The sequence below is a fragment of the Rhyacophila brunnea genome, unplaced genomic scaffold, assembly GCF_057557595.1.
Source record: "Rhyacophila brunnea isolate RB1 unplaced genomic scaffold, BYU_Rbru_1.0 scaffold_13, whole genome shotgun sequence".
Classification (NCBI taxonomy): Eukaryota; Metazoa; Arthropoda; class Insecta; order Trichoptera; family Rhyacophilidae; genus Rhyacophila; species Rhyacophila brunnea.
The window spans coordinates 18403627-18418163 of NW_028232785.1; the positions used below are offsets into that span (position 1 = coordinate 18403627).

Sequence of the window (14537 nt, forward strand, 5' to 3'; positions counted from 1 at the left end):
CCATTCTAATAATAAAAATTAAAAAATGATGTAGGTATTCTAACTACTTAAAAAGTATTGATTGGTATCGAAGTATTGGTCGAGAAGCATCGTTACTTTTTTGACCACACTAATGCTAGTTGTAATGGTCTCTAAAAGCGCCATTGCAGCTGGTAACGTAATATTTCGATTAAATCCGTAATTAACTTTCAAAATGGATATACAAATCGAATGTAGAGATGATCTGTCATCCGATCAACTCGCAGAAGTAGCCATCGATAGTGAAAATCAATGGGATTATTGTAACGAGACCCACAATGAAGCTAATACAACTGTCAGTGGGCATGATTTATTTGTCAAACAGGAAGAGATTGCCGTGGAATATGACAATCAGGATACTACACAGGTAAAGAACATCACCATATTATTGTGACAATAAAATTGATAATAATTAGTATAATTTAGTTTTTTTAATGATCTAATACAGGGGTACCCAACCCTAATCATTTGGTGGGCCACACAATAATAAAATACCTAGGTAAAACAAAGAACTTATTCAAAATTATTTTATTACCTACCTAATAATTAATGTGACACTTGTTTTTGTATATTGTCTGATATCTTTTTCATTTCTACTGGTAATTTAGCCGACGCGCATCGCAGTTGGTTGGTCGTATTTTCACCGAGCAGCCTGCTTCGACACTTCGTTTTTACTACATTTCATTTCAAAAAGAACGATTCGTAGCGATATGTAGTCCCAAATGCTGCTGTAATGCACATTGCTAGTAGTTTTATTTACAACATTTTTCTTAGCTCGTATTCTTATTTGTCCGGTGGTTCTTTGTCCCGTAGGTACAAATCTTGCAATCGATTTTTAACTAACTTCCCGACTAGCTAGACATTTGAAACTTTTAGAATATATCAGAACACGATGCCAATGCATTTTTTATACTTTTAGCCATCTTTAAGTAGAATTGAATTCATTTTCAGTTAATTCTGTTTTGTATGAAAAGTTATTTCGATACCATTATTGGATGCTAAGTGGATGGTCCTAGCAACTAAATAATTAATATATACGTGCTTTACTATGGAAATCAAAATTACATTTCAGTATTATTTCTATCAAGTACAATTATTTTTGATCGTTTAAGCTAGCAAGCCAAGTTTATATGATTCAACAAAAAATTTTAAAACGTTGTACTTAAGTACCTATATTATAAAAAGTTCTTTTTATCTTGTAATTATTTTGGAAATAATGTATCTTCAAGGATATATTTCTGATAAAACTCAAGCTTATTCCCTTCGAACATGATCTTTAAATGCTCGATTGCAGTTCTATTAGCTCCATTTGTAAATTTGGAGGCGCTGATTTCACCTAAACGTTAAATGGAGTTAAGAATATTTTGAACATTTTCTCATGCTTTTGCATAAATGCGAATCTGTTATGTATCGAATTCTTTATTGAATTTTGTGACTTCATTAGAATACGAGGGTGGGTCAATAATTCCTTAGAAAAAAGCATTAAAACAGTTTTTATTTTTGTATTTTTTTTTTATTTCTCAACATAATCTCCTTGGAGCTCAATACACTTGGTTAGACGTTTCTCAATTTTTTTTAAACCGTCAGAAAAATAAGTTTTCGGAAGGTCCTCAAAATAAGCATTTGTCCGATCGATGACTTCTTCATTTGAAAAAAAACGTTGTCCACTTAGCCATTTTTTTAAGTTTGGGAAAAGGAAAAAGTCACTGGGGGCTAAATCTAGCGAATACGGTGGGTGGTCGACCAATTCGAACTTCAATTCTTCAATTTTAGCCATTGATCGTAAACATGTGTGAACACGGGCATTGTCCTGATGAAAGAGGATTTTTTTCCTGTTTAAATGAGGCCGTTTTTCTTCAATTTTGTTTTTTAGCTGGTCCAATAAAGATGCATAATAATCCCCTGTTATTGTTTTTCCTTTTTCCAAATAGTCAACGAAAATAATTTCACGTGCATCCCAAAATACAGTAGCCATAACCTTACCAGCTGATTTTACGGTTTTCACCTTCTTTGGACATGGTTTGCCTTCGCAATCCACTGCTTTGACTGTTCTTTCGTCTCGGGAGTATAGTGGTGTATCCATGTTTCATCTACAGTCAGAAAGCGACGAAAAAATTCATCCGGATTGCGTTGCATGAGCGACAACAGGGCTTTAGAGGCCACCACCCTATTGCGTTTATTGTCGACTGTGAGCAAACGCGGCACCCATCTTGCAGAAATATTTTTCATGCCCAATTTGTCATGTAAAATAGAAATGACGCTACCTTTTGAGATCCTTGTAACCTCAATTATCTCACTCAACTTTAATCTTCGGTCACTTAACACCATATCGTGGATTTTATTGATCATTTCTGGTGTAGTCACCTCTACAGGACGTCCTGAGCGTGGTTCATCCTTTGTTGATGTACGACCACGTTTAAATTCATTTAACCAGTTATAAATAGTTGCAAGTGAAGGAGCAGATATGCCGTGAACTAAATCCAACTCATTTTTTATTTCCTTTGCTGTTAACCCTTTTATATTAAAATGTTTAATAACAGCTCTAAACTCAATTTTCTCCATTTTCCATTTTTCCATTTTCCCCATCCAATTTTTTTTTTAAATGTACGAGAAACACACAACAACCCGACCAATCTGATTGAAACTTCGCAGCATACTGAATCGGTAGTACCGCTGCATGAAAACAAACCGCTTACAGTACTAGTCGCGCCACCTGTCGGCTTTTCTAAGGACTTATTGACCCACCCTCGTATTTAAAAAAATCTTTACGGTCACTATTATTTAGTTCAGAGTGTGTGGAGCCAAGACAAAAGCATACAAAAAGGTACTAGTATGCAGCACAACAAGACATATCTAATTTCACAACATATAAATGTGGTAAATTTAGGAGAATTTTTAATTGTATGAATACCAAAAAACAAAATATAGAAAGCTGAAAACTTCAATTATTGGGCCTCAGGCCGCGGGATAGGCATGCCTGATCTAATACGTACCTATGTAAGGAATATGGTTTGTTTATGTTATATAACATGGGTATGCTTTCAAAGCAGTGTCATATTACTGTTTTTTTTTTTTTTTAAATTTATGTTTATAGAATGTTGACATTGACACGAAATACATCAAATCAGAAGTCGAAATTCAATTTCAAAACAGCAAATCTAACGTCAATGAAGATGGTCCGAATTGTTTATACTCTGGAGGTGCCTCAACAAGCCACGTAAGTGTTTTTTTTTTTTTACTATACCTACATGCTTTTATTTGGCTTTGTCCTACAATCCGAGATTATAATTATTTATGCGTCAATAGCATTGAGCTACTTGTTGGCGAACTTACAATCTACCTGTAAAGTCGCCCAGTGTCATCAACGAACAAGCTAATAAGCAGATTGTAAACAATCTACCGAGAAAAGTTAACAGCCGGTCAACTTTACACGCTAAACGCTGGCGTGTGGGCCCTACTGCGTCTGCGCAATAGAGCATAGTAGCGACCTCCCGGAAAAAAACAAACTACGTGCTGTCAAAATAGTCGCTAGCTTGATGTCTTCTCAGCGAATGGAAAGTTTTGTGTGTCATCATCACAATCGCAGTAGCTGAATCGCCCGCTTTTAAATTTGCCAACAATAATAAAATAACGTCACTTAATAAAACATTATTTTTTCTCTCCTGATTCAGATTTGCGATCTTATTTCATAGCGCCAATGAGAAGTGATTTGAAATTTTTAACAAGACATTGGATTAAACCAGTGGTATTTAAACTATTCACTGCGGCGCTGCAGGCTGTTTGAAAAATTAATTACATGTAAATTATACGTACCTACTATATTTCGTTACACCGCAGTTCACGGTGAGCTGTCGTAGCGGAAAGAGATGGCATTATAGCATCGAAACAAATAAGTGACACGTTGTTCGTTCAGTAATGTATCCATTTGATTGGATTGATTGTTAATACTGAAACTTACTAACACTTTTGAATCATCGGTGTTTTATATACCTACATAATATATAATAAGGTACTAAGCAGATGCGATTTTAATTATAATTTGCTTATTTTCTTCATACTTTTCAGTTTTTTTTTATTACGTACGTTTTAGTCATGATTCTGATCTTAATATTATACAACGAACTATTTCCAATACAACAGGTCAGGTTGAAATATGATACGGTTAACTTCATAAATACAAATATCCGGACACGTGAAAAATTGGATAATTATTCCTGACGTTAGGTATCTACCTATCTTAATACAATTCACAGCGATACATAATGGTAGACATCATTGTTGTATCAGTTTGAGACCTCCAATACTTCCTCTCACGATGCATAATTGTTTTTGAACAGCACTATCCCATCCTGCCATCTTAGCAATTGAATTTAAAAATATTTCACGAAGAAGTTATGGAAAAGTGCATTTATGGCTTCAAAATCTTGTGATGAATTTGTAGGGTCAATACCCTACCATCCAGCAAAACTTGGCAGGAAACCATTAATTTATAACTATAATGTATCTTGCAACATAATATTGTTAACATTGCAAAACAAGCGATTTATGCGAGTCAATCAAATTTCAACAGAAAGCTAATTTAGCAAATAATATAATAATTCAATTAATCAATAATATCGCAAACTAATAAATAATAAATGCCACGTAAGCTTACCATGATATGCACAAAAGTTGTTTATATGAAAATCAATCTTGCCCAATTATTAAAACTGCATAATTGTTCAAATTAAAATCAATTGTTTATAATTTACGAAACAATCATGCATTGCATAATAAATCGCATATGCATGATTATCAAAAATATTCAAGTAGCCGATAGCAGCATTTTTCTATTGTATCGAATCAATATAAAACACTCAGTAGAAGAAAGCAACATGGTCAGTCAGTTATCAAAGATTTAACCGTAAGGTTATCGTTCAGCTTCGCCCGGTTGATCTCCAAAATCCATCAGAACGCATAATCGTGATTTCACCCAGTTAAATTATAATCTGTAAACTTATCTGTAATAATTAAATTGATATGTATTTGGAAGGAGATAATAAAACCAGGATTCATTTCATTCACGAACCAAATTCTGAGTTATTCATTTGGGAGTCAAACCAACCAACCCTGCCTGTTCCTTATTTCATCTCCTAGCCAAAAATTCTTGGAGAAATGAGTATATTCTTAGTATCGTCCCATGTGACCTAATGGTCATGCATTGCTTAGAAGATGGATTGCGAATAATATAACTTTTGAGTCGTCAAAATCTGCGCCTACAACTTTATCGATCTGTCAATACATTTGGCTCAATCTAGTCGGAAGAAGGTATTCTTTCAACCTAATGGATAAAATTTAAATTATTTATTACCTATTGTTTTTTTACAGGATTCGTTTACAAACCGACTTCATAAAATGACTTCTGATGCGGGTGATGCACATTTGAACATGCCTTTTTATGATGTTGGGTATACATCACGCGGTATAAAGGTTGAAGTTTTGGACGATGGGGACCATGATGAATGTTTATCTTCGACTGGTGCATCAAATCCTGGATACAGTGGTTATGATGATCATGAGGTCATGAAAATAAAGAAAGAACCTGACAAATCTGAATTTCTATCCACGCGACTGAATGAAGAAATTCAAATTGACAAACATGACGTAAAGCAAGAGATAGTTGTATCATCTCAAAAAGAAGTTCGACTGAAACTTTATAGATCTGTATTTCATGAAAGGAATTTTGTATGCAACTTGTGCTTTTCAGTTTTCTCAGCTGAAAACATATTAATTCAGCACAAAAAGCGATGTAACTTGATACAAGGCACAAGAAACAAAACGGTTGATAAAGAAAAACAATTTTATTGCGATCATTGTGACTACAAATGTATTTATGCCTTTCTTTTGAAGAGACATAGAATGATTCATAGTGACGAAAAACCTATCAAGTGCAGTTTATGTAATTACAAATGCAAACATTCCGGTGAGTTGAAGAAACATAACAAAATGCATAGTGGCGAAAAACGTTTTCGGTGCAACTTGTGTGACTACAAATGCATAACGTCTAGTTCTTTGAAAATACATCAAATCAAACATAGTGGCGAAAAGCCTTTTAGTTGCGATCTATGTGATTACAAATGTAACCAACCCAGTCATTTAAAGAGACATCAATTGATTCATAGTGGCGAAAAACCATTTAGTTGTCAATTTTGTGACTACAAATGCAACAAAGCTTTTGTTTTGAAGAGACATAGCATGATACACAGTGGCGAAAAAAGTTTTTACTGCGATTTGTGTGATTATAAAAGCATAACGTCTGGTTCGATGAAAATACATAAAATGGTTCATAGTGGGGAAAATCCATTTAAATGTAGTTTGTGTGAATACAAATGTAAACAATCCGTTGAACTGAAGAGACATGAAAGGGTTCACAGTGGTGAAAAACCATTTAAATGCGACTCATGTGATTACAAATACAAATACTCTGGCGATTTGAAGAGACATAAAAAGATAATTCATTCACCAACCCATTCAAATTTAAAAGAACCCCTGTTAACGGAGTTTCGGGATTCCTTTTAATGAGATAACACTATTATAATACTGTGGCTGCCCATCGTCAATCTCAAACATGCCTAATTCATTTAATTAATACCTACATAGCAATGTTCTTTAAGGCCATGCATTAGTTGAGGCACGGTCTAAAAAGATCGTTGCTAGGCGATGTGCGGATTGCGGGTGCAAAAGACGCCTGCCTAACGAAATATTATTTCTCATATAAATCCAACATACGTCCATTTTATGTTCTGTTTATTATTCTATTAGTAACAATAATAATATATTCATTGACATGTTTTCTTTTTAAAGTAAATGGGTAACGTTTTTAGTCATCTTTACACGATTTTAGAATTAATTGGCCCGTCGCCATCACGCAGCAAAGTGACGTATGTCTGACTCGCCGTTCACTCAATGAATGCGAAGCGAGTACAAAATTTCATCGCGCGTACAGTTGAAAATTATTTGGCGTTTCACTGATGCGTCACCTTAACTTACAATGTAAACTATATCCCCTTATGCATGTATGTGTATGTATGTATATGTACCCTTTATCAAATCATGTTTTAACACGTACGCCAGAAGTCACCTTTGTCGTCATCTAGACAAAGTGACCATTGGTTCAGACGCCAGTATGCATATTTTTTATCAAATCGCTTAATTCGCGACTTCCTATTACATTGTATCTTTGAAACAAATCTGAATTTGAAACAATTGAACCAATCATTTATCACTTGGCACTTACAGTCAATCAACGTAACCACGACCATCGGGTAACCGCTCTACCTTGTCCGGTCGGTCTAGTAACTTCCTAGAAAATAAATAACATTGTACTTGTAACACTGTCTGTAAATATTATTTATTGTTGGGGATTAATAAATGGTGTATAATAAAATTTGTAATCGCGCAACCAAGCCTTCTCATTCTTGGAGTCAACCAAACCTACTTCTCCACTCCTTATTCCTACCGATAATACTAAATACCTATATTATATATTATATTATCATCATTATAGAATCATTATAGAATCTTCGGAAGAGACAGTTGCTGCTGTGGTTGAACGAGTAAGCAAACTTTCAAAGGAAACGTTGGATCTTATGAAGCTGCGTAGGAGTACGAAAAGCGAACAACAAGTTGCAAATGATCTCGAGTACTCCACGCTGTGCAAAACTCTACGTAAAAACATACGAGAAGATCTTCGTAAGTTCAATATGAACCTTGTATAATCAATTGTTGCGTCAGGAAGGAGCTTACATAAGAACAAGCAGCATCTGTCAATAGGGAGACGGCAGATCACGACACTAAAAGCGCAAGATGGAAGTATCGTGCGTAACTGGGATCATCTACTGGACACTGTTGTAGAGTTTTACAGCACTCTATACAAAAATGACACTGACATCAACTCAGATCTTCCGGTGAACGGAGAATATGGAGATCCTCTTCCCGAGGTTACTACCACAGAGGTGGAATATATATATATATATTCCACCTCTGTGCATGAAGAGTGGGAAAGCCCCGGGAGAAGATGGGCTGACTATCGATGTTCTCAAACGGGCCGGGAGGACGGTGAGCGATGTGCTCGCACGTCTGTTCACGTCTTGTCTGCACGAAGAGAACATCCCAGAGTCATGGAAAAATGCCTCCATTATTATTCTCCATAAGAAAGGAGACACTGAAGATCTAAAAAACTATCGACCAATTAGTCTACTGCCAATTCTGTATAAAGTTTTCACGAAAATACTCTCAAACCGTCTCGAAACAGTTCTAGACGAGAACCAACCAAGAGAGCAAGCCCGATTCAGAAGAGGCTACAGTACTATGGATCATATACAGGTCGTCAGGGAAATCATAGAGCGCTACCAGGAATACAAACTGCCATTATATCTTGGTTTTATAGACTATGAAAAGGCGTTTGATTCCATCAAAAAATTCTCAATTATAGACGCCCTTAGCAACCAAGGAATTTCTAGACGCTATATAAACATATTGAACAGTATATACAGTGATGCCACAGCATGCGTGAAACTCCACAAACGGTCGTGTAAATTCCCCATTAACAAAGGTGTCCGGCAAGGTGATACCATTTCACCTAAACTATTCACCACTACTCTTGAAGACTTATTTAGGAAACTTGATTGGGAGGAAAAAGGTGTTCCAATTAATGGGGCGCACCTCAGTCACCCGCGCTTTGCAGATGATATTGTTATACTCTCACAAGACCCGAAAGACCTCCAAGGTAGAATGCAAGAACTCGCGGATGTCAGTCAAACGGTCGGTCTAAAGATAAATGTCTCAAAGACAAAAGTGATGAGGAACTGTTTTTCGGACCCTGCGATTATCTGTATTTCTGGCACCCAACTCGAGCAAGTCAGCAGCTACGTCTATCTCGGACAGCAGGTGTCCATAGACGGAAGCATGCACGATGAAATTGCTCGAAGAACAAAGCTGGGATGGAGTGCTTTCGGACGTCAGAATATTATCTTCAAGAGTGACCTACCATTATGTCTTAAGCGTAGGGTGTTCAACCAATGTGTGCTACCCGTGCTCACGTATGGCTGCGAGATGTGGACCCTCAACACGAGAGATGTCCAAAGGCTAAGAGTCACACAGCGAGGCATGGAGAGGTGCATGTTGGGCATCACACGAAAGGACCGTAAGAGGAACGAATGGGTTAGGAAGCAGACAAGAGTACGCGATGTAATAGACGTTGCCAAACAGCTGAAATGGAGATGGGCGGGGCACATTGCTCGCCGAAAGGACGGCCGCTGGACAAATGCCGTCATCCAGTGGTACCCAAGGGGTACGAAACGGCCACAGGGTCGCCCTAAAAGCCGCTGGATTGACGAACTGGTAAAGTTCGGCGGAAATACGTGGCAGCGAACGACACAGGACGTAGAGAGTTGGAGAAAGCTTGGGGAGGCCATCATCCAGCAGTGGATTGACCCCGGCTGATGATGATGATATATTATATTATTGACGAAAATGAGTTCAGTATGCACGATTATACATTGGTATGCCAGGAATCGATTGGCATATTTGTTTTCGACCAAATCGCGATATTTTCATATGATTTTGCTGTTTGAAAATTGCGATTTTTTTCAAAACGAACTAGGTATTTCTAGTATGAACATTATTCTGTTTTATTTAAAAAATGACTATTTGTGTTTGTAGCCAAAACTGACTATTTTCCATTAAACTACAACATTAAGAGCGCGCGATTTATTCCATAGTGCACTAATTCCATAGAAAAAAGATTTCCTTCAAAATTGACTAATTCCTCGTTTATGAAACGTCAGATTCATAAAAGTATTGTTCGAAATTTTATTTGTCTTCGTTCATTCGTCAGTAAAAGTGTTTTTAATTTAGTAGAGTGGCAAGCCATATTGACCAAGGTATTAACAATGATGAAATCATTTCGTATTATGCATTGGATGTTTGGTTGGAGGAAGTTCCACAATAGAAAATATGAACATACCTTTACTTTTCGACAGTGCTCAATTAAATACTTACGTCTAATAATGAACCGATTGTTATTCTGCCACCCATATCAAATACAAATAAGAGTGAATCGGAGTTTTAAAAAAAATACTGTACCTACATTGAAAGTGTATGGCAAAGATTTTTTTTTTGACTACAAATCTGCAATAAAACCTCTTCTAAATAAGTTCCCTTTCAAAATCCCAGAGCATTAAGGCTATACCTCAGCTGAGGCATAGTCTAAAAAGATCGTGGCTAGGCGATCCGCGGATTGCGCAAATGACGCGTGCCGAACGAAAATATAATTAGTCGTAAAAATCCAACATGCGTCCATTTGATGTTATGTTTATTGTTATATTACTAATAATAATAGTGTATTCATTGACATGTTTTCTTTTTTAAGTACATACGTAAAGTTTTTTAGTCATCTTTACACGATTTAAGAATATTTTCATCCGACGCCATGATAAAACAAATCGACGTGCGGACACCTCGGCTGTCGGTCTCCGACTAGCGACTAGTGAGAAATTTCGTCGCACACCTACTGTTGAAAATTATTTGCCGTTTCACTGAAGTAGGTACGCTCTTAAGTGATGGTTATATTAAAGGGGAAAAGTCGACTGTTGGTGTTTCACAGACGTATGCTCGGTCTTGTGTTGGAGCTACGATTTTAAAACGAAACAAAACTATGACTACCAATACTGCTCAAATATTAAATAAAATAAGACATGTAAAGAAGGTTAAAAAATATGATATTGTCATGATGTCATGAAGCTACTAACTGAATTTCTTCACCATCCCTCCAAATGCGAACTAATTTTATGATGACATCTTGGGGCTTGCGCCAATTGACATTGAACTACCTGAGACAGAAGACGGAAGACGAAGATTAATTATTTTATTTTCATCATAATTAAGCCATTTTTTAATTTTTGTATTTTTCCTAATAAAGCATAAATAACTTACCCTTGTAATTTTTGTGTTCTTATTTTACTACCAACTGTCTCTATTAAATTCCAAAATGTTAAAATACTATGAGCATAAGTACGAAATCTTATATTCTAAAACCGACTATTTCCTGGAAATAGTGAGTTTTGGAAAAATTCGAAATAAAAAAAATGATTTTTCTTAAATAACTATTAATACGTTTGATGGACTGGTCTAATTTTTTTTAGGAAATATTAAAATTTACTCTACCTACACAATGTCTTTAAATTGAATGTGTATTTTAATTCTAAAGGTCTCTCATAGAAAATGTTTATTCCTGAAAAAGTGCAAAAATGGAAATAGTCACTTTTGCTTTAGAAACCTACAATAATTACAATACTACATCGATCGACTCTCATGTTTTATCGATATGTTTTACGATGAAGAGATCTAAGTTTTTTACTTCTCAAACTAATCGTCTATACTTACACAATGGTTCTTGTGCAATTAACGACGGCGGAACATTCTCAAAACACTTACAGACCTACAAACTTATCTGTTGAATAGTCTAAAATGGAACTACGAACTACCATAGGACGCCATTTTAAAAATGTCAGATTTTGTCCAGTTACAAGTCTTGATTGGGTAGTTTTCGACAGTGGCTCCTCCATCCCATTCTTCAGATAAGTTTGTAGGTCTGTACCTATATTACTAGATTTTGAATTCGTATTTAGAATTCAAATTTATTTATGGTACCTAGCCGAATATAAGTGATATTCATTTATTTATATGACGTAGTGCAATAAAAACCAATACAAATATTATTATTAAGCATTGAACTGATTGAAAGTTTGGCCCACTATTCATAATTAAGAATATACCTACGTCAAAGAGAAATGCGACCAGTCTCAAGAATAAGGACTTAAAAACTAAAATTAAGATCGCAATGGGTTCCTTTATCAAAATGAGATGCCCCTTAGCAATCGTGACCGCAATCTCGGTCAGAGACTGCGTATGTTTCGTTGTTATGTTATATCAAACCTTTACCATAGTATGGAGGCAGGGAGGGTTAAGGCTTTTGAGATGTGGCTGGATAGACGCATCCTCAAAATTCGTTAGACTGACCGGATGAAAAAAAAATTTGAAGTTCTCCGGAAAGGACCGAGAATTTTTGCGTAGTATCAACACTAGAAAACTACTGTAGACAATGACATTAATATGGAAGAAGCATCTGGAAAAAAAAATGACACTCAATTTTTTGTCGGGTCTGCCGAATGGCATAATCTGTTCTAACGCCATTACAATAAATGTGATATTCCTATAAATTCCCGATGCTTTTTGTCGGCTGCCGAATGGTTCGATTCGAAAGGGTTCGTTCAAACCAACATTGACACTAGAAACACTGTTCTAACGCCATTAAAATAAATGTGTTATTGCTATAAATTCCCGATACCTGATATCGCATAATGGAAATTGCGTGACGTCTACCTATACATGTGCGAATGTCGCTATGCGCGAATTTACTTGCTAGCTCCTGTACTGAGTGCGTTGTCCATTAATAATGTCATTGACTGTAGGTACCTCGGCCACATTAGTCAGTGCGTAAGGCGCTGGATTTTCATTCTGGATTCAGGATTTGATTCCAGATGAGGGCACAATATTTTATTTATGTTATTTTCATATAGACAGGTTATTTGTGATTGTATCATTTCTATTACTAAGTACTACTGTTTCACTACACTACTGTCATTGTTTTTTAATAGGAATATGTAATAATATCTTAAATCTTTATAGTATTTATATTATGCGAGGACAAATAAGTACTTATAGCATAATATGTCATAGTTACAAGGAATAATCAACAGTGAGTGAAGCAGTGAACGACGCAGCAATTTGAAGCATATGAGCTTCTGTGATTGGTACGAGCGCAGCTTCACTGAGTTACTCCGGGCAGTAAATGATAAGGATGAGAAGTTGGTGGTGCTTTGAACAGTGGATTGTAATTTGAAGATATGGTGGACGATGGATTACGGATCTAGGAGGGGGGAGAGGTTCACACATGATGCCAGACACTGACCTTTGTGTTGAGAGGGCTGGCGCGCACTGGGGCCGGTTTGGTGTTCACGCACTCACGCATTGGTAAACGGACGATACACTTTTGATGGATGATACCTATATGAGATTGATGAATGATGATAAGTTCATGATTTATGATATAGACGCGACGTTCACTCAAACCGTAACAGATTTAGTGGAACGAAGGTCAAACATGCGTTTTGAGTCACTCAGTAGTTAACGACGGCTAAGCTGTAACAAACCCGCAGCGCGACCGCTTTCTTGTTGTCCATAAATATAACTCAATGTTATTGGCAATGGCGGTTGTTTTATGACTCGTCTGATCTTGTGTGACAGTAATAAATAAGGATGTGAGGCAAGTGGGGAATAAAGAATGACGGTCACCATAGTTGGCCCAACCAGAAGTATTTAAATAATTTGAAATGATTACAAAAAAAGCCTTGCAGCAGAGAAATGTGCAAAGCTGTAAGCTTCTAGATTCTGAACCGATTTCTAAGGGTATATTCAAAACAGTTTCAATCGCTTTAAGGGGGGACATGCTCGTCGAAGGTCAAAATTGAGTTTTTATTGTATTTTCAAACCATGACTCTGGACACTCCTTAAACGTTGGAGATAATCTATTGATATAATTTTGAAGCCTTATTATCCTTTATAGTTATTTTGAACATTTGATGACTGCATAAAGTATTTTTGTTACATAAAATAGTATTCTTTTAAACCTCTCGCTCTAATGTTTTAGAATATAGTCATATTTCGGTACATAACTGTGCAGCGGTGTTAAAATTTTTTACATTTATTAATTTTTAAACGCATTTATAAAACCATTAGTATAATTTATTACGAGATAATTTTTGTAAAATATTCACGATAAAAAATTATATTGATAATCTCTGTGATCCCAAATTTGACAAGAATTAGGCATTTTATTATTCAAAAAAATCGGCAAGATTAACACATTTGAAGATAATTTTAAAGATACTTATTATAAGCTATGTATTTGACCATTCAAGTGTGATAAACATCTTATGAATAATGATTGCTTTATAATAATTATTGACCTAAGAATAAGGTAGTGTTTTTTTGAAATACGCCATTTCTTTTGTCATTCCCCAGTGGTTAAGCTACAACATACGGCCGTAGCCATAAATTGACAAACTATAATTGAAATAGGGAGTAAAATGATATTAACGCGCGTGTTTGAACATGTACCATTTAAAAAAAAATTAAAAAAAAATCAGTTAGGTACATGTTCAAACACGCGCGTTAACATAATTTTACTCCCTACTTTAATTATAGTTTGTCAATTTATGGCTACGGCCGTATGTTGTAGCTTAACTACTGGGGAATGACAAAAGAAATGGCGTATTTCAAAAAAACACTACCTTATTCTTAGGTCAATAATTATTATAAAGCAATCATTATTCATAAGATGTTTATCACACTTGAATGGTCAAAAACATAGCTTATAAAAAATATCTTTAAAACTATCTTCAAATGTGTTAATCTTG

General features: G+C 35.7%; 1 protein-coding gene across 1 annotated transcript; it reads left to right on the forward strand.

Annotated features, from left to right (window-relative positions):
* The first annotated feature begins 127 nt into the window (after positions 1–127).
* On the forward strand, positions 128–7451 carry LOC147076764 (uncharacterized). Its single transcript, XM_085941349.1, has 3 exons — positions 128–385; positions 3113–3235; positions 5386–7451. Exons 1-3 carry the CDS (start codon positions 194–196, stop codon positions 6574–6576), a joined length of 1506 nt encoding a protein of 501 aa, XP_085797475.1. The 5' UTR covers positions 128–193; the 3' UTR covers positions 6577–7451.
* The last annotated feature ends 7086 nt before the right edge of the window (positions 7452–14537 follow it).